The following is a 25,703-nucleotide window of genomic DNA, read 5'->3' on the forward strand; positions in this document are numbered from 1 at the left end:
AACAATGGATGATAACAGTTTTATGCCAGTGTACGCAACTACATACTCAGTTTCACACAGTCTATTTCTCTGCAGCGTAGTACAAGTAAAGTAGGTGGGAAAGAAAATGGACTCTGAATTCAAAATTGGGTTGAAACCCAAGTAGATAAAGAAAATAGACTGGACCACTTGATCCCAAAGAGGATGTGACAAAGACAGATATATGTAAAAAACAGAACTGTAATAAACACTAACTTTTTCTTCCTTTTAACAAAACTTGCTATTTAAATTATTTAATCATATAAGGGTACATCTTCCATGTAATTCTATGTACAAAGCTATTGACAATTTAAAAGATAAATATGGCTTTAAGTTGGCAATGTGTTTTAAAGATTACTATCTAATTACCACAGTAAATATTAAAAATGCAAAACACTTGAATAAGGAAAAAAATGCATTTACCAAGTAAAAATGATAGCTACCTTCAGAGTCTATTTTGGTTTTTCAAAGGTTAAAAACAAACTCAAATGAGAAACTATTAATCTTTTGAGAGGTATGTAGATCCATATTTTAAAAATTGGGAATAAAAGAACATTTTAATTTGGATTTTGCTTATTTTTTATTTTATTTCATTTCATTTTTTAAAAGATTTTATTTATTTGACAGAGAGAGACACAGCGAGAGAGGAACACAAGCAGGGGGATTGGGAGAGGGAGAAGCAGGCTTCCTGCCGAGCCTGGAGCCCAATGTGAGGCTCGATCCCAGGACTCTGGGATCATGACCTGGGCCGAGGGCAGACGCTTAACGACTGAGCCACCCAGGTGCCCCGGATTTGATTTTTTAAACTCATAAATATCCTATCTGTATACTTCTAAAGCTAGTAAGAAAACCTTATTCAATAAATGCAAAAATAAAACTATTATTTATTAAAGCACCATGACTAAGAACATTAACCCTTAAGACCCAGGACCTTAGGAAATTCTTCCCTAAGAATTCAATTTTGTCTCTTCAGTTGTTCTGAGTATCTGCTAGCTACTCAGAGTTTTACCACCGTTATCACCTGGTTTCATTTGTTTTTGTTTATTTTATTTCATGAACACCAATGAGGAAAATAGTCCAAACGGGCTAGATGTCTTAAACTTTCCCATCCCGTAGGGAGGCATGGTTTTCAAGATTCTTTTTTAATAAAGTACAGTACGTTGTGATCCCATTACCTGTAAAAGTCAAGAAGCTAGCCAGAAGCCAGATCATCTCCCACCAAGTCTTGAGGACGGCAGTGGTACCAACAACTGACTGGGGTCTGGACACTGCAGCAATTTGGACCTCAGTTCTAATCCTGCCTCGACCACCTAACGTAGTGCAGTCCTTACAGAGAAAACTACTCATCACAATTTAATAAAATTAAAAGCTGGTCTATAGGATAAACCTAAGGTAACTGTTACAACACCTCTGTCCAAGACGCCTTGGTTTAGTTCTCTCAAAACTAAGGATGATGGTATTTGCTTATTTCACAAGATTATTGTCAACTGAAAAAATAAAAGCTGAAGTGTTATGCCAGTTTAAGTTTTATAAAAAATTATTAAGCTCTCATTATCCCATTCTCCAAAGAAACAGAGCGCTAAGACCTTTTCTGACAATGCAAGCCCAATTCCAAGGCCTTCAGAACAGAGCTTACAATTTCTCTACCAAGACTGGACTGGAGTCCTCCAGAACTCATCATCCATCTCCCTGAGAACTGTAAGACCTCATCATGGAGAGACTTAAAAAAACAAAAAGCAATCAACATACCTAACCTAATCTACACTTAAATTCTACTGACTACCCCATATTTTCATCTAGTAGCATTCTCAACACATTTCTCATCCCAGTGACTAGTCTCTGTAAGAGCACATGACTGTGTCTCCCGTCCTGTTTCTAGCATATGATTCAACAACAATCTTAGTGCGGGTGAAGGAGTAGTGAAGTAGGATAGAAATCCAGGACTGGAGTATTAGCCACGTCATCAGACAAACTGCTTAACCTCCCTGAGCTTAAACTCCCTGAGTTTATTCATCCATAAAAATGAATGAAAATGAATCACAGGGCTTTTGAGAAGATGAAATGAAACAACATATGAAAGTGTTTTGCAATCTATAAACTGATATATAAAAATGGGATATAATTATTATGATACACTTTTCTCCCCAAAGCTTCCCATCACCCAGTCTACAGTCCTTCTGGGCATCTAGCTGAAATTTTATCCAGCCCTTCTCTCCCTCAGGAGGACTAGACCAGGATGCTCAACTTCTCCAACCATGAGGAATGAGCCCAAATGCACGAAGTCTGAACAATCCTGATGTATCAGCAACTTTAAAGTGTCAAAACTGTATAGCCCCAGCCCCCCATCTCGCCGAGGGAGGCCAAGGGGCAGACTCGGCAGCTATCTGACACGTGCAGTAAGAACTTACTTCTCTCAAACTAGAAGCAACTTGTTGATAATACAGGCCCCTTAGGATACTTTAATGTGTATCTTTTCCCTCTTATGTTTAGAACCAATAACATCCTTCTAAGTCTCTTTTTTCCTTTGTTTTCATTATGTGATATCTTAATTATAGGTTTATATATTGGACATGACAGTGTCTTACAGTCATAAAATTCCCTTGGAAAGACTACTTCCCTGTGGGCTAGTTCTCAAAGAATGGAAAAGAAAATCATTACTATATTTAAAGAGCATTAAGAGATACTCTGTAGGGGGCGCCTGGGTGGCTCAGTCAGTTAAGCATCCGCCTTCGGCTCAGGTCATGATCCCAGGGTCCTGGGATGGAGCCCCGCATCGGGCTCCCTGCTCGGCGGGAAGCCTGCCTCTCCCTCTCCCACTCCCCCGCTTGTGTTCCTGTTCTCGCTATCTGTCAAATAAATAAACAAAATCTTAAAAAAAATAGAGAGATACTCCGTAGGACAAATGGAGGGGGAAAATTACTTATATATGTAACTGAGGGGAAATATTACTAATTATGTAAAAATCAAGACCTTGATTATTTCTATCCTTGAGAATTAGTATTTTTGGCTGAGTTGAATATTATCAATTGCTTTCCTTAACTGTCGCTTTGGCCTATGACTTACGTAACTGAAATGGTGAAATTATAGAGACATAAGGTGTAGATATTGAAAATCTCAATCCTACCACTTTATGAGATTTAAAACTACAGGGCTTTCCTCACACTGTCTTCTGAATGAGTCTGCCCTTTTTACTGTGTAGGCAACAGACTGAACTGGCTAAAGCTGGTCTTAGAATCTTGGGGCCTGGAAATGAGAGATGACTGGGCTCAATTAAAATGCTACTAAAATCAACATGGGCAGCAACTTTCTAGTGGTAACTTAAATCTTCTGACAGAAATCCTTTCATGCTAGAAACACAGCTTTATCTAGATCTCACAGCAGAGGCTCAAAAGGTTAGTGAACATTACTAGCAAGAGCAGCTTAGCAGAAGGTGCATTAATGTATTAAAAATGTTACCTCTGGCAGGCAACACCAACATTTCATAAGATAATACTAAATAAACTCATGGAACAAATCACCTTGGTTGCCACTTGGATGTATGCTCTGAAGCTAATTCATCCTAAGAAATTCTTTTTTTTTTTTTCTTAAGATTTTTTTTATTTAAGAGCGAGCACCCATGTGAGCGTGCAGTGGGTTGGGCGGGGGGCAGAGAGAGAGAGGGAGAGAGAAAAACTTTAGCAGACTCCACGCTGACACTGGGCTCAATCCCATGACCCCAAGATCATGACCCAAGCCAAAACCAAGAGTTGGGCACTCATCTGACTGCCCCAACCCAGGCACCCCAATCCCAAGAAATTCTTAACAGTACAGTTTGCTGAGAATGAGATGTTCCTCAGGAGCCATCTTAAAAAGTTTATGATTGAGATGATCAATAGGTAACACTTGCCCTTAAGAGTGCTTAGGTACAACTCACTCTTCTATATTTAAAGGAGTAGAATCTGGTGTCTCTCTAAATACCCAAGAGATGGAAGAGATTTAATGCCAAAACATGGCATGAAATGAAAGAGTTATCTTCTGAGGCGAGAATATTTAGGGACGCCTGGGTGGCCCAGCTGGTTAAGCGTCTGCTTTCGGCTCAGGTCATGATCCCAGAGTCCTGGGATCGAGTCCCACATCAGGCTCCCTGCTCAGCAGGGAGTCTGCTTCTCCCTCTCCCTGCTCTGCCTGCCGCTCCCACCTTCCTTGTGGGCATGCTCTCTCTCTCTCTCTAACAAATAAATAAATGTTTAAAAACAAAACAAAACAAAAATTTACTTTTCCAACTTACCTCTGGTAAGGATTCTAACAAACCTATAGATCCCACACCATAATGGGGAACATGATTCTGAACTGTCACAGGTTGAAAACTTGGTGATTGAGAATAAAGTCGGACTCTTGACTTGAAAGCTTCAAGTTCATTTTTGAATGCTTCAAAATAACCTTCTTCCTCTGCCTGGAAAACACACAAAACAAAGACTCTGTTTTTCAAGACTTCCAGACCACAGAGTAAATTCTAACAAACATATCAGATCTGAAGTGGAGGAAGTAAAGATAAGATGAATAGTTTAAATGTACGTAGACACCACCAAGATCCCTATCAGGCTTGTGAAAACTACCTGTTTTACAGGAATATTAATGATTGGTTTGCTCCATTTCCCTCTACACCAGTAAAACATACATACACACACACACACACAAATACGTATGTATACACACAAATATAACAAAAGTAGGAATTCTCCGTATTTCTCTTTCTTGACAGGATCCAAAATAATTCTCATTTAACCTCTCACATTGCCAAGCAACCACCAAGGGATATTCTTTAAACCTTCTAATTCTCCATCAATTAATGATAGGGCACTGTTAGCTGTTTCTGTAAATCTCCAGCTCTATACTCCCTATTTGTAAAACAATGAAAACCAAATAAAATTCAACATTCAATTCCATTCTGGAAGTTCCTTAGTGTTTTAGTGAAGCAAATACCTTTTCAACATTATGGAGAGAAAAAAGTATAATGAGTATTATGTTGCAGGAGGGGACCTTCCTCCAATGATGTATGACATAATCAAGATTCTTTTTTTTTTTTTTTTAAAGATTTTATGTATTTATTTGAGAGAGAGAATGACAGAGAGAGAGAGAGAGAGAGCATGAGAAGGGAGAGGGTAGAGGGAGAAGCAGGTTCCCCGCCGAGCAGGGAGCCCGACTCGGGACTCGATCCCGGGACTCCACGTTCATGACCTAAGCCGAAGGCAGTCGCTTAACCAACTGAGCCACCCAGGGGCCCCACAATCAAGATTCTTGATGTAAAACACCCAATTGGCAGTAGCCTCCACTTAGGTTTCCTCTGCAGATAAGGAATGACACAGTACTTATCCTATGCTAGGACTTTAGGCTTTAAGTTCAGGTGATGGAAGAGATTTTGTCAAAATCTCATTCCATAATATCACTGGGCCCATTTGTGTGGAAAACTATTTTTTCTTTAATGTAGTTTAGGTTATGTAATCAATTAAAACCTGTGAGTTATTTAGTTATTAACATCAATATCTATACAAATCACACAGACAATATTCTGTGCTGCCATTCTACCTTTTTATGAATTTAGCAATCATTTCCTTAATTATATTATAGCATTTCACTTTAATCAATATATGGTACTTGCAGAGACACACAGGATATTAGCCTTCATATCCAGAAGTAATCCTTCTCAAATGGTTATGCAACAAACCATGAGAGGAGCCAAGTGGCGCGGCTGCTGGCTTCACTGCATGCCAAAGGTCTGGGGATTGAGAGCTAGAGAGATGTGACTAATTTTTGCTTTAAGTAACCTATTCTCTATGCTAATTTCCTAACTTGTAAAATAGAAATAATAACCCTCATAAAATCGTATGAGGATTTAATGACTTAATCTATGTAGAGTGCTTAGAATAGTACCTGGCACAAAGTAGTAAGTACCATGAAAGTTAGTTATTCCTTAATTTTAAAAAATTATTATTAAGAACAAAATGCGGGCGCCTGGGTGGCTCAGTTCGTTAGGCAACTGCCTTCGGCTCAGGTCATGATCCTGGAGTCCCTGGATCGAGTCCCGCATCGGGCTCCCTGCTCGGCAAGGAGTCTGCTTCTCCCTCTGACCCTAACCCCTCTCATGTGCTCTCTCTCATTCTCTCTCTCTCAAATAAATAAATAAAATCTTTAAAAAAAAAAAAAGAACAAAATGCTAAGATTAAAGACTTTTCAGTTCTATTTTGACAAAGTAAATTTCAAAGACTAGACATAGGTTGGCTATGTTCCATTATCCTATTAATAAGCACTAGTTCAAACATATCCAATCATGTAAGGTGAAGAACAAAGTATGGTTTTTATTATGCCTGTGTGTCAAGTGAACATTTAGAATAGTCATTAGAAGCCTAACTAAAACACCAACTCAATCATTTACTCATTAAAACTCTTACTGTTTTGGGAAAATTTCCTAAATGGCTGCACTTTAGAAGCATTTAAAGCACTTAAGGTAGGGCTACTATCAACCTGATGTATTTTTTAAAATTTAATACATTTAACTTAATACATTTTTTTCCTCTTTATAAAAGGGAATATGTTCATTGTAGTATATATAAAATAAAATGGAAATCATGTGTAATTCTACCACCCAAGAATAATCAAAGTTAAACTTCTGGTATATTTCCTTCTAACGTCTAACTGTGTATGCTGAAATGAATCATATATATAAAAAAACATGTAAAATACCTATGTAGTTTACTGGACAAAACCCGACTATGTACCCATAGAAATTAGGAAATGGATCATTACTAGCTTCTTACAAATCAGTTCCCAAGAGCGTTTCTTCTCCCTTCTCTGAGGTTACTTTCTTCTTAAAAGTCACTCCTTTGCCTCTTCAGTTTTACTGCTTACTTATGTCCCTTCAACTATATATTGTTTAGTTCTGCTTGTTTTGCAACTTTATAAAGAATATAGAATATGTTTTAAAAGCTACTGGATATATCATTCTGTGACTTGTTTTTTTCCCACACTCTTGTTTTTTCATTCACACTAATGCTGGTTAATATTTACCCAAATGAATATCCCATTCATTCTACTGTCAACAGACACTTGGGTTGCTCCCAGGCTTTTTGCAATTATGAACAATTCTACTGTGAACATTATGGTATGTGGTGCACGTGTATAAGAGCTTCTCAAGGGCAGCAGTTCTCAAACTTCAGGGTCTCAGGACTCCCTTCACACTGTTGAAAACTGCTGAGGAAACTAAAGAGCTCCTGATTATATGGGCTATTATTTGCCAATGTTCACTGTGTTAGAAAGTAAAACCCAGGAATTTGAAAAATATTATCTAAAATATAACAACAAACCCATTACATGTTAACATTTATAACAAAAAATATTTAGTGACAAGTCTGGTTTAACAGAAGACAGCTGGATTCACACATCTGCTTCTGTATCAAATAACATCTTCGTGTTACTATGAAAACAGCTTTGACTCAAGGCCTCCTGAAACCAAGTCTTGAAGACCGTTGGGTGTCCTGGACCACATGTTGAGAAATCTGTTCTCTAGTATATATACCTCTGGAGAATTTCTGGCTGGACTGGCTGCCTTTGATGTATATGGACCAAAGAGGTCTCAGCTAAAGCTTAATCTTCCCATTTAAAAATATTAAACAGTTACTTACTTTGGCTTTCTGGAAAAATAAACGAAAACACCCTCTTGGATCCACATTACAGTTTTTGGCCATTTCCATAATAAACTGCATTACAACAGCCTGATGTGCTATTTGTTCCATTAGAGCCCCTTTCTGAAAATAGACAGATTAAAATTATGAGAAATACCTCTGGAAATTTAATATTGTGATTACTATTTGGATTTTAAAACATGATTTTCCAATAGGTTAAAAAAGAAAAGGGTTTATAGTATGTGGGAACAAGAGAAATGAGGCGGCAAAGAAAGCACACTGGAGAAAAGTCTCCATATGCTAACTAAAACAACTAAAAATATTCCCACAGTAAACTCAAGTAGATCTAAAAACAAAAAAATTATTAATTCCATTTAATAACCTTCCTGCTTTCATTTAAAGTAACATAAAAGACAAAACAAAAAAACAAAAAAGTAAATCAGAATTCCACTAAGGTTCCAGAAACTCAAGGTTCACACAATACCTGCTCAGCTTCTAGATGAAAACACCATAAAATAAGATATTTAGCAGTCTCTTCACATACAAGGTATGGATGGTCAGATAAAAATCTCTGACTATCATCCCATCGACTCAACATACCTGTAAAAAAAAGAATTAAACCACAACTGTCAAATACTCTTATAAACAAAGAAACTGGTATTTTAAATGATTCTCTTTAAAGACAATTCATATTACCACAGCAATTTGTTAATGGTAAAAGAGCAAATGAGAGGGATAAAACTCTTTATTTATTTATTTTTTTTAAAAGACTTTACCTATTTATTTGAGAGAGAGAGCACGCGTGCACATATGAGTGGGGTGAGAGGCAGAGGGAGAAGCAGACTCCCTGCATGGGGCTCCAGGATCATGACCTGAGCCGAAGGTCGTAGACGCTTAACGGCTGAGCCACCCAGGTGCTGCGATAAAACTCTTTAATAGCAATACCAATATATTGGAAATAGCTTCCCAAGTTCACAAAAAGTTTAATTCAGATAATTAGGTTAAAGTAAGGTGACTGGTATAAAGCCAAAAAACCCTCCATCTGGGAAATGCCTGAAGTTCCAGGCAAATTGAGATGACTGGTCATCCTATGCTGAACTGAGTACAAATGATTTCAAGAGACTCAGTATTATTTACTCACAGAATACAAATTTTTGTACTAGAAAGATGGCAAAGAGGGGCGCCTGGGTGGCTCAGTCGGTTGAGTATCTGCCTTCAGCTCGGGTCATGATCTTGGGGTCCTGGGATCGAGCCCCACATTGGGCTCCTTGCTCCCCGCTTCTCCCTCTCCTCCCCGCTTGTACTCTCTCACTGTCTCTCCTTCTCTCTCTCTAATAAATAAAATCTTAAAAAAAAAAAAAGATGGCAAAGAAAGCAAAACCTCAAGAAACTGTATTTAGCAAATGCTTAATAAAACAGAAAAACCACATTATCTCTAATTTATTTAAAAATATCTAAGATGATATGGTCAGACGCTGACAGCATGGAAAACCAATCCAGGAGTATTTTTTTTTTTTTTTTTTTAAAGATTTTATTTATTTATTTGAGAGAGAGAGAATGAGAGACAGAGAGCATGAGAGGGAGGAGGGTCAGAGGGAGAAGCAGACTCCCCGCTGAGCAGGGAGCCCGATGCGGGACTCGATCCCCGGACTCCAGGATCATGACCTGAGCCGAAGGCAGTCGCTTAACCAACTGAGCCACCCAGGCGCCCCCAATCCAGGAGTATTATAACAGTAAATATACTTTAACCATTTCAGTCATGTAAATCATTTAGGAGTATTTATAACACAGAAACAAAATCAGTTAAGCATACTTGAAGGCAGATACCATTTGCTTCAAAATATCAAGCTAATCCAAATACTACTAAAGGTCTATCTTGATCTTTATCCAAATTAGTAAGAAATCTGGTGAAAAAGTCAATGCCATGGAACCAGCAAAGTGCTCAGCTTTTAATTTTGTACAGTAAGCCTTACGCTTGAACAAATTAACTACGTTAGCTTTAGACCCTTAAGACTCATCCACGGGCACCGGGGTGGTTCAGTTGGTTAAGTGTTTGCCTTCGGCTCAGGTCATGATCCCGGGGTCCTGGGATTGAGCCCCACATCAGGCTCCCTGCTCAGCAGGGAGTCTGCTTCTCCCTCTCCCTCTGCCCCTGCTTGTGCTCTCTCTCTCTAATAGATAAATAAAATCGTAAAAAAAAAAAAAAAAAAAAAAAAAGACTCATCCAAAGAAGTCTGTATGTCACTGAATCATTACGGAAATTTTATAAGGTGGTCTCAACAGTTTGGCAGTAAAGCTTTCCTCTAGACACAAACTGAACTTCTATTAAAGTTCCATATTAGAACACAAATAAGAACAAAACTGAGGACGAATGTCTTACTGAGAAATACACACTTAGCAACACATGGGAATCAACTGAAAATAAATTAATTTCCTCATTTAAAAAAAAAGGAGGGAGTAAGCATTTTAGCATATTCACATAAGGAGTTTTACAAGCTTTATAAAGTATTTCCCCAACACTTTGGATACAGTGATTAGGGCATTTTAAATTCTGAGAACAATGATTTTGAAAGTTACTTAAAACTACTCCTCAAGGTATACTTAAAAAGTCTAATAACTTTTAGGGGTCAGATCTAAAGAAGGCATAATCTTTCTTTCTTACACCTGAAGCCATAAAATAAATCCTATGAAGCAGTTTTGCATTAGCTTTGTTATACTCCCGAAGAGGTAGTATTTCCAATTCTATCCACCATCCAGAGAGAGAGCATTGCTTCTGTTTACTTCTCCATGGCAGCATCATGACTTACTGAGGCACCAAAATCCTATCTATTTTGGTTTCTTTTACAGGAAGGATAATATGAAATGGTTAGTGACACTTATAGGTATCATGAGGAAGGGTATCATTAAATGTTACAATTTTTAAACTATCCATTTAATACCTAAGACAAAATTAATACCTGAAGTTGACCACAGCTTTTCTTTATCTGAGAAATACCTGTCATCACTTGATTTCAAAAATGCATTATCAATTATGAAATTGACGTTAGGTTACAGGTAGTCCACACACACCTATGTGAAAACAGTGTGGGATCTTATGAACAAAATACTTAAAGATAATCAGTGGCTTTAGTGGAACAGAACATAGCTGAAATTACTAATGTTATTTTGGAATTTGTAAACAAACTTACAAACAAGTAGAGAGTAGCACAATCCAGCATGGCGACTAAGCAAGCCACCTCTGGAAACCAACAGCGTAGGTCCGAAAACTGGCCTCACCGCTTACCGTAGAGACATGCCTTGCCTGTCTCTATGCCTCCCTTTCCTCTTCTGTAAAATAAGGCTAATAACAGTATCTCACTCAGAGGGTTTCTGTGAGAATTAAATGAGTTAATACACATAAAGCACTTGGGACAGTGCCTGACGAGAGTAAATATTAGGTAGTATCAACACAAAAGGGAGTAATTCATTCTTTCATTCAATATTAAATACTTTGGTTAAGATTAACCTAGTCATTTCAACTAGCCAACCAATCTCTGAATGCTTAAAAAACCTGACTTTGACAAATTAAAATTTTTTAATTATGTGCTTTCACCTATGTATTTTCCTCAACATCTAAATCCCAATCCATCCATTGGCTCTCAGTATTCCACCTAATTCCCGAAATGGTCCTCCAATACACATTGTTACTGATTTCCCTTTCTTCTTTGCATTATACTTACAGAGTAATAGATTTGAATCCTTTAAATTATACTAATCATTTTAATGTCTCTACCTGCTAAAAAATCTCCCAAAAAGGTTGTAAATTTTTCTTTTTCTTTTTTTTTGAAGATTTTTATTTATTTATTTGACAGAGAGAGAGAGACAACGAGAGAGGGAACACAGCAGGGGGAGTGGGAGAGGGAGAAGCAGGCTTCCCGCTGAGCAGGGAGCCTGATGCGGGGCTCGATCCCAGGACCCTGGGACCATGACCTGAGCCGAAGGCAGATGCTTAACGACTGAGCCACCCAGGCGCCCCAAGGTTGTACATTTCTGAATGAAAGATAAATGACCTCTTTTTCTGTATTTCTGTAGTCCCAGGGCTCCTGTGTTTCCAATCACCTACCACCAGACAACTATTTCTACCTACATGCTTGCACATAAACTCATCTTATTTGAAACTAAACCCATTTTTCTTTCCCTGCCATCTATGGTGCTTCCTAGGCTCCATGTCACCCACTCAAAAATTCTAGAAATTCCTCTAGACATTTCCATTCTTCCCCCATCAAACTGACCAAGTACTGTGCTTATACTATTATAAACTGTTAATACAGTTTATAATAAAATCAATAAATTTTCCAATGTTAAGCCATCCTTGAATTCTTAGGATAAACCCTTTAAAATATTTTTTTCATATTATAAAAATAATGTATATTCATTGTGAAGAATTTGAAAAATCCAGAAAAATCATCTGCAATCCTTCAAGAGAAAATTAATGTTAACACTTTAATGTATTTCTTTCTGGGCTTATTTTTTAATGACTTAAACAAAATTAGAATCCTATCATACATATTAATTTTCTATTCATTTCACTCCACATTCTACTCAGGAGTACTTTATAATGTGTTTTTAAAAAGCAATATGTATGTGCTTACACTGAGGAGACTGAATATCCACCTTCCATACAAATGAGAAAGATCCATCATAGTATTTATGCAAACATTTATAGCTTTCGATAAAATTTCCAGTGACAACACCCTACAGACTCAAAAATGTTAAATCATAGCTAACTTTGGCTGGAAGTGAACCAATGATGTGCCATGAAAAACTATGCTAGATCATCAAAAAGCCACTCTGAGGATCACAAAGAAAGTGATGTCAAAGATGCATATGACATTGAATAAAACTTTTGTGAAATTTTTTTTGTTTAAAGATTTTATTTATTTATTTGTCAGAGAGAGAGCGTGCACAAGCAGGGGCAGCGGCAGGCAGAGGGAGAGGGAGAAGCAGACTCCCCGCTGAGCAAGGGGGCCCAATGTGGGACTCGATCCCAGGACCCTGGGATCATGACCCGAGCTGAAGGCAGCCGCTTAACTGACTGAGCCACCCAGGCGTCCCAACTTTTGTGAAATTTAAAGGAAAACAGACTTTGTTGCTAAATTGCTATTTTATATTTATAAAACATGAATTAACCAAAGTAAATAAATTAAATACAAATGTAAGGAGGGAAAAAAAATCAAGATTTCATTGCTTCAAAATACTCCATGGTATGATCGTACCATTTATCATTAAATGATAAAGTCCACCTAATTATAAGAGCAAAAATAACGTAAGACAGTCAACAAATACCATAACGGAAATGTTAATGTTAAGTACACTTGAAACCACAGAGAAGTCCCGGTATTGAGTCCCTGGAGCCCTTCACAGCCCCCTACGTATCAGGCCCATGTCTTCCAAGAGTCTGGAATGAACCCAAGTTTGAAAAGCCTCCAGTCGGAAGCTTTAATTACAGCTACTCTTCCAGATGTGTTTACTTCAAAGCAGTATATCACTGTAGTCATAATTCTGACAAATGCTCCCCCCCCCCCCCCCGCTTTACCGCAATAAGCATATAACACCAGAAACATTTCCTTCCACCCAGCAGGAACAGCATTAAACTTTCACTATCTTGCCTAAGGTCTCTGTTAGCTCTATGCCACAATTTAGTCCACAGGGACTTTCATCATCTCATCATCCTGCACAATTACCAGCCGGCCCACTTCATACTGATGGAACCTGGTGAGCAGGAAGTAGCAGGTATCCAGATGTCCTGATAAGATACACACATGCCAGAAAGTGGGGAAAAAAACACATAAAAATTTGGGAGCCTACTACCTTAGTAAAATTTCTGGGGATGCAAGGAGCTGTGGCAAATAGGGTATCTCCTCCAAAGGAAAAAGCCAGTGTACATTTCCATTAAGAAATAGGTACAATGTGAATCTGGGAGTAGCTATCAGGTCTGGTTGGCTTTGAAGACAGTAAGGCTCTGGTTAGTATTACAGGATGAGACACTGGAAGCCCCCAACACGCAATGGCAAAAACACTGCTTATTAATCACCTGTGGATGTCAAGTCAGCCTTTTCCTCAGCCATCTCCCTGCTTGCAAAATATAAGCTCAGGGGCCATGGTGGCGACTTGAGATTATGCAGAGATTCAACGGCATGGGATCTCCCCATTAAGATATCCCAGTATAGCCTCTGAATGCCTAATTTGCCAGTAGCAGAAACCAGTGCTGAAAACTAAATATGGCACCAATATGCTGGACGGACCAGTCAACCATCAAGTAACAGACTGATTATCTTGGTCCCATTTCATCTTGTAGAGAGCAGTGGTTCCTCACTTGAACAAACCCATTCTAGATCTGGTGTTGCCCTCCCTTCTTGCCATGCTTCTACAAGTAATACATCTGTGATCTTACTAAATGAGTTATTTAGTACCATACCACATTAGTTCTTTTTTTTTTTTTTTAAAGATTTTATTTATTTGACAGAGAGAGACACAGCGAGAGAGGGAACACAAGCGGGGGGAGTGGGAGAGGGAGAAGCAGGCTTCCCGCCGAGCAGGGAGCCCGATGTGGGACTCGATCCCAGGACCCTGGGATCATGACCTGAGCCGAAGGCAGATGCTTAACGACTGAGCCACCCAGGCGCCCATACCACATTAGTTCTTGACCCAGAAATTCATTTTACAGCAAAAGACATGAAGACAAGAGGCTCATGAAATTCACTGGTCTTATAAACATCACTACCCAGAAGCAGGTTTTATGGAATGGTTAAATGTTTTATTGAAGACTTAAATATAGTTATCTGCCAGGTGGGTTACAACACCTTGTTGAGATTGGGTTATTTTCCCCACACAAAATTGTTTCTTATTGAGGCATTCAGTTTACAGCAAAAATGAGGGAACTGTTTTGCACCTACTAGGTTTCCCACAGCTCCAAAGCAACTAGCTTCCAGAATGCCAACTGGGTGACAACACCTTAAAGGATGCCATTCCACTAGATGCAGTGGAACACACAGGTCTAGGAAGCAAGGATTGCAGGTGGGAGTGGCAAATCACATTACCACAACTAAGACTCATTTCCAAAATGTTTAAAAGTGAACTTTGTTCATTTCTTCAGGTTCTATCCTTGAATTTGAATACAGTCTGCTTTCTTCTTTTAAAACAAGAAATATGAGAAAAATGAATCCTTTATGAATAAACTACATAAAAAGGGGGAAAAAATCTGAAGTACTATCCACCGTCTTAATAAAATTGAAGGATGAATGAAACTCTAAATACTTAGGGGGGGGGGAACACCACTGGAAATGTATTTCAAAATGCCACTTAATAAGCTTATTAACATACTACAAATAAAAACTATGTTTACCAAATTAACATATTACTTGGGATCAAAAAAATACGCCTTGAGCCTTAACCCCTAACATTTCCCAGTGGCATTTTGACCCCCACAGCACCACACTGCTTACCCAACACAGAATGTTGTTTCCTGACTCTGCCTTTGCACGCGATGCTGCTGCTCGCTTATCTATAGGGAGAACTCCTAGGTGTTCTTCATAATCTAGCTCAGATGTTCTCTCTTGTGGGAAGTCTTCACCACATCAACCCCCAGCTCACTGTCTTTCCCCAATAGAGAAAACTAATTTTCAGTACTTTGTATACGTATTTCTGTTACTATGTTTATCTGAATTGCAGTTGAAGGATCTGCAGGAATTATACAGGAACATATCCAAAACCTGAAAATAATGAATGCTAATCTTATAACCCTAAAATAATCAGATACCACGGAAGCAAAGAGGGAAAATGACAAAAGCAAAGACTCCTGGGGCAATGGAAAAAGGCTATGGAGTAAGCAAAGACTACGCCTTAGAGGGTAGCATTATATAATAATAGATTGAATTTTGCTTCTCTTCTCAATGTAGTTAACCGTCAGTCTATTTATGACCAAAAAACAGTTTAAAGCAAGAGCTATACAACTGTGCTAGAAGTAGCCACAAAACTGGAATTTTGCCATTTATCTTCTTTTTGGTCCCCATTTTATAAATACACTTTTTGTACACGTATTTATGATATCAAACACTTTATTTTTTTTTAAGATTTATTTATTTTACAGAGAGAGCGCAAGCAAGCAGGAGGGCAGAGGGAGAGGGGGAGAGAATCTCAAGAAGATTCCCTGCTAAGCGCGGAGCCCTACCCGGGGCTCAATCTTACGACCCCGAGATCATGACATGAGCCGAAATCAAGAGTCGGACTCTCAACCGACTGAGCCACCCAGGCGCCCCAATATCAAACACTTCATAAAAGAAGGAAACTAAGCAGTAGACTTACCGAAATGTCTGATTTTTTGTTCGTATTTCTGCATAAATGATTTTGATTTATCTTCATCTTCTATTTCTTTTCTTTTATCTTGATTAATAAAACTCTAAGAAAAAAATTCTTGAAGTTAAAATCAGATTTTATATTCACTGAATATTCTTTCTCAGATACTGAATGCCTAGCAATGCTTCCTATAGACACTATAAAAAGGTGGTATAGTATTATACTGATATTATATTATTAAATTTATCTGTTAAACTCCTTAAAAAAATTAAAAGTTTCATTATTTTTTAAAATGGTACATGTGCAAAATTATAGAATTATTTTAGAAATCATACCAAAAAATCCAACTGCATTAAATAGAATTTCCCTATCAAAGTATAGAAAGATCCTTTACATGCATAATATGTATTTCACATTATTCATTTCCATTAAATATTTGCAACTCTAGCCTAATATTTGGAGTTCTTGCTGGAAATAAACTTAGACATTCAAAGTGTATAAACATATTTATTATAACTTCTTTGAAAAGACATAAACCTAAAATGGACCTTTGCTGTAAACTTTTCTTAGGAGAGGCCAGTTTGATTCTGAAATCAAGTACAGATTTCTATTAAGGAGGTGCTTATCTTCAGTTAATAAGCCATAAAGCAGACCAAGATGAAGTTTTTATCTAGCCAGAAAAACTGGCAGGACAGTTTCTCAGAACATTCTGTGATCGCATTTAAACCTTGTGATCATCACTGCCAAAAACAAAAAGCGCAAACTAGCTCTCTGCCAGTTTACAACTCAAAAGCACACAAGTTTATATATTTCAAAATAAAAACATTTCCTTTATATATCCTGCTCTCTAGACCAGCACTGTCCAATAGAAACATAATCCAAGTCACAAATATAAAGTTTTGTATTAGCCACATTAAAAAGCAAAAAGAAACAGATGAAGTCAGTAACACATCTATTTAACCCAACATATCCAACATACGATCATTTCAACATGTAAGACAAAAAAAATTATTAATGAAATATTTTACTTTTTTTGGTGCTAAGTTATCGGAATCTGGTGTGTATTTTACACTTACAGCACATCTCAATTCGGACTAGCCACATTTCAAGCGCTCAATAGTACATGTGGCTAGTGGCTATCGAGTTGGACAGCGCAGATCTAGACCAGTCCTCTCAAGTCTCAAGCTCCCAGACAAAATCAATGTACGATTTTGAGCAAATGACTGGAACATAAAGATAATCCTAATTAATTTGTGGTATAAATGTAGGCTATGTTAGAACCTAAGTTAAAAAAAAAACAATTAAAAAAAAAACAACAAAATAAAAGCAGAGACAAATGAAAATATTTCCTTTGTGACCACTGTGTTAAGAGACATTAACTTTATAAAACAAAGAAACACCGCACTTTGACCATTCCCTCTGGAAGAAAAAAAAAATATTTTAAGTAGTTATGGTGTATAAATGCAAACCAGAAATAAATGCTGAGAAGACACGCTCCTTAGAACAATATATACAGATACAGTGAATCATTCAGATAAAGAATGATCTTGGGGTGTGTGTGGAAATAAATACACACTGGCACAAACACACAGGAAGTCTAGAAAGATACAACTCACTTTTAACAGTGGTTATCTCTGGGAGTGAAACTGGAAGTGAAGGAAGCCTTTCAATTCTATTTTACATACTTGGTTTTTTTTATAGCAAGCATGCTGTACTCATAATTTTTCTCAATTTAATAAAGCACTGATGGAGCTAGTGCTGTTGTACATTTAACCTATGTGTATTTCTTGTTACTGTAGCAGAACTAGGGATGGTCCAGGGGAAGGAAACTGAAAGCGCTTAAGAGGATGGGTTGAGAGTGGATGCTAGGACAGAAACAAATAGTGTTAAGGACTGAGAAGTCTAGAGAGTAATGATGGTTAAAGATAGAGTTAATGTGGACTTAGACAAGAAAGAGCAGTCTATCCCTGAAGCTTCGAGAGTTTAGTACAAACAGAAAGAAGTGTTACTTTACACATTAGTAAAAATGAATTTCATTGCCCATTTCTTCTTCAGATGCAACAGTCAAAGAATAAAGCCTACATAATCCAGTGAGAAATTGAACACTACTCTTAACAACTACTAACTTGGCAGAAGTGCTGTACTAGTCCATTCGGTGATGTTGGTAATGCTAAATCTGGATTATTACCTGAGGTTTACCAAATACATACTGGTAAGTAACAGTGAAAGACTCTATTTAATAAATCCAGTATCTACACATTAGTGTTACAAAACTGACAGCAAGCTGACAGCAACATCGGAAAGCTCTTGTAACGTCTGAGCTTTACCACATGCCTGGCCCTAACCTGTGGGGCTTTTAAGAAATTACCTCCGTCTTCATACTCACCCTATATTGTTGAAGAAACCGAGGCTTAGGGATGTCGAGTGACTTGCCCAAGGTGACAAAGCCAGCAGCATGGGACAAAGCTGAGCTCTGAGTCTGATTCGAGAGCCCACCTTACACCCAGTGTGCTATGCTACAGCCACGGATTTACATTAACGACCACCCACATTTGACACGACTGGGGATACAGGCTTCTCTAACACTTTTCATAAACTGTCAAAACTGAATACTGTTCATAGGTTCTGTTGCTTTGTTACCAAATATGCACAACTGGTTTGTACAAACACTTCCATTTTCTCTTCTCTCATTATAATCCAATAAAAAGTTGTACCTTGTTAAAAACATCCTTGCTAATGGCATCCATGTTCCACAGACACATTCTCTCTCTTTGTACTAGAGCTTCTTCTTTCTGCCGCCATTCTTCTTCACGTTGCCTTAGCTCTGACACTGCTGTTTGTGCTTTGGCATGTTCCTGATCCAAGGACTCAGAGTTATGCAGGGCTAAGCGACCAAGTTTTTGCTGAGCTTCAGCGAGATTCCATTTGCACGCCACAGAGCTCTTCACAAACTCTTTCTGCTTTTGACAAGCCAGTTCAATTCCATGGCTATACATCTGGATAAAAAACAATAGTGTAAGAAATGAAGAAGGCAAGGGGTATGTTTATGCAGCACAATTCAATTTTCTTTTAGTCAAGGATTGCTGTACAATATTTTTGGTACATATGCATTCTGCCTTCTGTGTATGCAGTTATACTTTTATATTATAGGTCTTCTTTCATCAACTAGACTCTAAACACTTCTTTGTTAATCTATACTGACTGCTCTCCGACAACTAACAGCAGCAAAAAGCCCGATAATTAGCACAATGTTCTGCCTATAGCTGGTGCTCAAGAAACATTTGATTTACAGCTTCACAGTCCTAAAACAGCAGAATAATGAGAACAAAAGCTTCAATCTAGTTCGTCACCTTACAACTCAACACGCTGAAAACCAGATCTTTAGAGTTTTGTTCTGGAAGTTCCTCACTGCAAAGAACCTTTTATTTAGAAGTAATTACTTCTTGGTTTCTATTTTCCTTCTATATTATCCCAGTCCCTGGTGATCTGAGAAGTTCTTATATGGGGAATTTCTGTTTATAACTGAGTCGATCAGACAGACAGACATTCTTTAACTTAATCCTAATCAAAATAGGCAAAATTATAAAAACAAAAAAAATCCACCAAAAACTGGTCCATCCTGGTGACTGACTGTTTCAATCAAAAGCAACAGTAATCAGTTTTATCTAAAAAAAAAATTTTTTTTTAAGGTTTTTATTTATTTGACAGAGAGATAAAGAGAGAGCACAAGTAGGCCAAGTGGCAGGCAGAGGGCGAGGGAGAAGCAGGTTCTCCACTGAGCAGGGAGCCCGACGCAGGGCTCGATCCCAGGACCCCGGGATCATGACCTGAGCCGAAGGCAGACGCTTAACCAACTGAGCCACCCAGGCGCCCCAGTAATTAGTTTTAATATTTACTAAACCACTACACTTACAGCACTGTGATGGGTGTTTAATTCCTTATATTCTTCAGCTCTATAAAACAAAAGCTGAAGGCACATTCTTTATGACTTCTCAGCCAAAATGCAGATCAATTTCAAACTAAGTATTCAGAACAATTTTACTTCAGTCTGTTCCCTAATCTGCGTCACTACTCAAGCACTTAACAATTTCATACCTCAATTATATATAGTCTTTCTCATCCGAAGTCATTCTCCACCCTACTAGACTTGGAGTAATTTCTCCAAAAAACAAATCTGATAATTTTACACATTCTTAGAGTCTTGGGGTAAAGCACACATTCTGTGGCATGGTCCTTCATGATAAAGCACAAATTCTGTGGCATGGTCCTTCATGATCTCACTTCCTATTATCTCTCTAGACTCAGTTCTAGTTACTCTACTTGTTCGCTTATTCTTTCCATACCCCACTCCTTTCAATGTGGCAACCCCTATCCCCCAACTCCCATCCCCATTCCAGACTCTGGCATCACTTCCTTAAGTTTTCTCTAATCCCTTCCCTTCCCACTCAAGGTTTGCATACTTCTTAGCAGTGTTTTCACACAATATCGTGCTTATTTGTTTACTCAACCAGCAGCTTCTCGAGGGGCTAGAATTCCATAAATCTCAGATGCATAAATGATTCTCCACTTCTTGGAACAGACTAGTGGTGGCAAAGAATTCTGAGGCAAGTAGCATGAAAAGCCTCTACTTTTCAGCTGAGTTTAGATTTCTATTGTGGCAAATGTGGACACTGTTGCTATTCAGGTGATTTATTCATTTAGCAGGTCTGGAGCCCAGGTACCACAAGGTCCTAACCAACCAAGTAAAATATTTATTTTTATCTTTTGCTATCTTAGATAGGATCAAGAGTAACTGTAGCCTAGCTATACTTAAGAAGGGGCCAGGAAAAGGAGAATAATAAAACTATAAAATTTGTTTATTGTAAGACAAAGCTATACTAAGAAAGGCAATATGGACAAATGAAAATACCTTGCATTTTCAAAATTATGTGGGAAGAAATATTCATGTCTCAAATCAAACACAGAAATCTTATTTCTAAATTCTAAAAATGGTTCATGTTAAATTCTTCTCCACAGACTACACAGACAACATCTGGCCATTTGAGCAAACTATCCAACATATACTGAGATGATTAAGAAAAAAAAAAAAAAAGATCACATTTTACCTATGAACACACTGAGGTTTCAGAGGAACATTAAACATAATCATATTTTATTTTATTTTATTTTTTTAAAGATTTTACTTATTTATTTGACAGAGACAGACACAGTGAGAGAAGGGAACACAAGCAGAGGGAGTGTGAGAGGGAGAAGCAGGCTTCCCGCGGAGCAAGGAGCCCGATGCGGGGCTCGATCCCAGGACCCTGGGATCACGACCTGAGCCGAAGGCAGACGCTTAACGACTGAGCCACCCAGGCGCCTCTAAACATAATAATATTTTAATAAACATGAATTCAAAAAGGAACTGCTGGCATTAGGTTTACTAGTGTAACTTTACATTAAAAATGCTCGAACATGATCTCTAAATTCTGAGTTGCCTTTTACTTTAACTGGGTATCAGAACTATACATCACATACAACACTAAAATGTCTAGATTCCCCATGTCTGGTAAAATTAAACCAGAGCTGTTTTTGAAAAAAATTATAAAATGTTTATCATTTAATGAAGCATTTTATTCTTTCCAAATATTCCAATCCAAAAACTTAAGTCCTAAAGTCAGCAAGACAAGTAGTGGGTTATAAACACATGAACTAATTTAGGATTAGTAATCACTTTGCAAATTTTAACACCAAAGGTAGTGTCAGCCAGAGGGTTTTACATTACATCACAGGATGGAAGTGCAGCAGGTAGGAAAAAACACTGTACTAGGAGTCAGAAGTGGGTTCTAGTTTTAATTCTGCCACTAACTAGCTATAGGATCTCTGAGAAATCATTTTCAATGAAGAAAATAAGCCTATTTGCTCATAAAATCACTTTCAGCTAAATAAGCTTACAATTCCAAGTGCACAAGTAAAAAATATACAGATCTTCAAAAGTTTGTTTGTTTATTTATTTATTTTAGTAATCTCTACACCCAACATGGGGCTCGAACCCAGGCCACGGAGATCAAGAGTGGCATGCTCCTCCGACTTAGCCAGCTGGGTATTATCCAGCTTAGATATTTTCTAAGTTCAGTGTTTCTTTTAGGTTACTTTTGTGATTCAACCACAATGCATGGAAATTCTGGAGACCTCTTATTCTCTCCATATGCCTTCAAAACTGACAACAGCAGCTGCTGTTCATATTTTTTCCCTCCATAGCACATTCATTATATGCTCATATAACACATTTTGTATATAAAGATGACACTAGCGATCCATAATTAGGGGGTGACTACTGACCTGTCAACTCTCATTCTGGCCTCCTAAAAAATGTCTTGCACTTTCCCAGAGACTGGCTGGCCGAAGTACAGTCTATGGTTATGAAACAGCATTTTTCTCCGTGAAGCCAACTAACCCAGTGAGCTGGGCATAGGACCGATGGCCTTACACTTATTGGCAAACGATTTAAATAACTCACCTTCACCAACAGCTAGCAAGATGAGCCTAGAGAAAAACTGTTAATTCAGTTAAGCTCTTAGGTACCCCGTTTTGCAGGAAGCCTAGAAGGCAGAGAGACACCTATAACCCGTTTCACTTAACATGTTAGTGTTTAGTCTGTGTTCCTGAAATACACTTCCAAACACACTCAGATTAGGAGAAAAACCAGGACAAGGTGATAAGAGTATGTAAGCACTCCCTAAGACAGGACCCAGAAAAATCCTAAATGGTGTGTCGTTTGGATAAGTTTCAGATGAAAGAAGGCTGGATTGAAAACCACAAGTAGCACCAAGAATCTGAGGAAGAAGTCTGAAGGAAAAGGCCAACGTGTGCCTGTATGTTGTCACTGGAAAATGATAAGAAGCAAAACTTAAAACATAACCGGACGGGAAAAATGGTCCCGTTCACGAGGCAGATTTACACCAGCATCCAAAGCGAGCTTTACAGAATTTATTCAGATGTCAGAAGTCGGTGAAATTGGATCCTAAATCTGCATAAAGTCAGGAGCTCCGTGAATTACTGAAATACAACCAACCATTCACTGTTCCTAACTATTAACCGTGCACAAGTATCAGAGCCTTCAGCAGAAAGACACGCACAAGGGGACAAAGGGTCAACGTTACAACGTTAGCCGCCCCAAATCTGGGTGCTGTCAGAAGCGGGGTGGGGGGGGGGGGGGGGGAGGAACGTCTTCCCAGGATGGGAAGGAATGAGCCAAGGTGAAAAGGTGTACGTGGAGGTGGAGGTTGGGAATATGTGGCCAGCCCCTCTCAGAAGCCCTCGGAAGACGCTACAATAGCCGTGGGATGAGCATCAAGCTCCGGACCCCCGGGAGTGAAATGGGGGCGCACAACAGGGCACAAGGAGGGGCGCAGAGACAGGGGACTCTGGGGGCCTGGCGACGGCACCTCCCCATCCCCCTCGCCAAACGCGGGACCCCTCTCACCTGCGCGCCGCCGCCCGGCAGCTGCGGGCAGCGGGGAGAACTGGGGGACACGTCCAAGTCACTCTCTTCCTCAGCCTCACCCTCGGCCCGACGGAGGCTCCAAGGTCCTGGCGGTGGCCACGGCTGCTCCATGTCCCGCGGCCCCCGGCCCTACAACCTCCACTGCCAACGGACTTGGCGTGAGCGGAACCTGCTGCGCGGAGCCAGCCGCCCCAGCCGGCCGGGGCCGTTACCCAGAATCCCTCCGCTGGCCGCGATGCCGACGCACACCCCGCGCCAGCCTGGGCCACAGACGGCGGAAGAAGACGGACTCGCTTGGCGACGTCACTTCCTGTTTGGGGGCGGGGTCGGGGAGGCTGGTCCCGGGGCCTGCGGGAAGGGGGTGGGTCTGGGGCTCGCGTTTGAAATTCCGTTCCCTGAAGCCTTTGAGCGCTGCCAATTTAGCCCTCAGGGCACTGCGGGTCACGTAGTGTCAAGTTGTTGTTGCCTAGTGTTCCCTGCGCTGTGCGCCTTGGGTCTCGGACGTCGAGAGATGCGGTGTCTACTTTGCAAGTTGTTTACAAACTGCGACTCCTTTACGTTCATCTATAAATCAGGGGTTCTGAGGCCGGGGTGGGCGGAAAATAGGGCAGAATTTTGAAAAGCAGGGCAAAGTTTTCTCTCATTGCGAGTTCCAAGCTCCAGGAGTTTTGCGTAAGTTGGCTGGGAGGCGGGCGCCGAAGATGAAGGACCCGAGCAAGCGCGGCTCGGAAATGCAGACGAGGGTGGGTGGTCGCGGACCAAGCCGGGGCAGCCCGTATCGCACGCGTCGCCTGCGGTCCTGCAGGCCTGCGCTCCCGTGCCCTTTGTTGAGGAGAAGAAACACACCCAACGTGCCCAAGGGCACACGTTCAAGAAGACGTGTGATCAGCCCGGGGGTCTAACTTCAGCAGTACCACGCTGCTGCCCTGCTCATAATTACAGAGACCCGAATAAAAACGAGACGCCATTTTTTCAGTCTCACAGCCTGACAAACTTTGCGGTTTGTCAATACCGAGTGTTGACAAGATGTGAGGAAATGCTGTTAAAAAGATTGTGCTTTGTGTAACCTTTCTGGAGGGGTGATTTGCCAATATCGGTGGCTGAAGGGCTTTGATTCAGCAATTTCACTACCAGGAAATTATCCAACGGTTATTTTTGTACCAATATCCAGTGATTTATCTACAAAGATGTTTATTGCAGCAGTTTGCAGGAAAAACCAGGAAACTAATTGCCCATTAGTAGAGGAACTTAAATAAATTATGGTTTATTAATACAATACAATATCAGTCTTTAAAAAGAGTAGATATGTATGTGCTGATACAGAAAATCTCCAGAATGTGTTGAGTTTTAAAAAAATTTGCAGAATTAGATATATTTGTGTGTTTACATATCTATAGCCATCTACCTATCAAGAGCGAATGATCCAATCTGTGTAAAAATACGTGCGTGTGTATAGAAAATTCCTGGAGAGAGAGCAAGAATTCTTAATGATGGTGGATCAGGCTGGGAGGAAAGTTTCTGAGTTTCTTTGCTTTCCGTTTTTAGTTTCCCTGTACTATACGGTTTGAATATTTTTCAATGAATATGTTATCCCTTAATACTTAATTACAAATTACAGTTGAGAAGCACTGTGGGGTTAGGGAAAGCCACAGGAGTTAAAACAAAGGGAGGAAGAAAAGTAAAACACTTTTCTCTTTGTTTCCATGAAGGCACAAAGTGCTTTGAGCAGGGCCTGGCTTGAAGTAAGCTCTATATGAATGTTAAGTATTGTTTTATTGGTTTTCCTCCTACCTGTCTCACTACTTCCCCTCAGGCTCTTTGGCAGGCTCCTCCCCTTCTAACCGACCTCTAATTTTGAAATTCCTCAAATTTTGGCCAGTGGGGAGGACCTTATCTGTTCTTGTGGCTTTAAATAACATCTGTGTATTGACAGCTTCCTAAGTGAAATCCAAGCCCTGACCTAAAGTACTTCAGACTCATTTGTCTACCTGCTGACTTGACATCTCTCTTTTTTTTAAAGTAGGCTCTACACCCAGTGTGGAGCCCAATGTGGTGCACCCCCGACATCTCTCTTTGAATGCATATTTTAAATTTAACATTTCCCAAAAAACCCTCTTGATCCCACTCCTTCCCCAAACTTCTTCCTATTTTCTCCATATCAATAAATGGCACCACCACCAATCCCAAAAGAGGCCAGCCTTAATTTA

The 25,703-nt window shown here is 39.3% G+C and overlaps 1 protein-coding gene across 1 annotated transcript in view; it reads right to left on the minus strand.

Moving 5' to 3' along the window:
* The window catches only part of CDC37L1 (cell division cycle 37 like 1), a 24,408-nt gene extending 637 nt beyond the window's left edge, over window positions 1-23,771 (minus strand). Inside the window, exons 1-6 of the mRNA XM_032427519.1 lie at window positions 23,476-23,771; window positions 18,725-19,006; window positions 16,020-16,113; window positions 8,161-8,276; window positions 7,677-7,799; window positions 4,286-4,450 (exon numbers count right to left, since the gene is read on the minus strand). Of these exons, the coding sequence (XP_032283410.1) occupies window positions 4,286-4,450; window positions 7,677-7,799; window positions 8,161-8,276; window positions 16,020-16,113; window positions 18,725-19,006; window positions 23,476-23,607 (912 nt within the window). The 5' untranslated portion in view covers window positions 23,608-23,771. The remainder of the gene's footprint in view (window positions 1-4,285; window positions 4,451-7,676; window positions 7,800-8,160; window positions 8,277-16,019; window positions 16,114-18,724; window positions 19,007-23,475) is intronic.
* Between the last annotated feature and the right edge of the window lie 1,932 nt (window positions 23,772-25,703).

The sequence above is a fragment of the Phoca vitulina genome, unplaced genomic scaffold (genome assembly GCF_004348235.1).
Source record: "Phoca vitulina isolate PV1807 unplaced genomic scaffold, GSC_HSeal_1.0 scaffold37, whole genome shotgun sequence".
Classification (NCBI taxonomy): domain Eukaryota; kingdom Metazoa; phylum Chordata; class Mammalia; order Carnivora; family Phocidae; genus Phoca; species Phoca vitulina.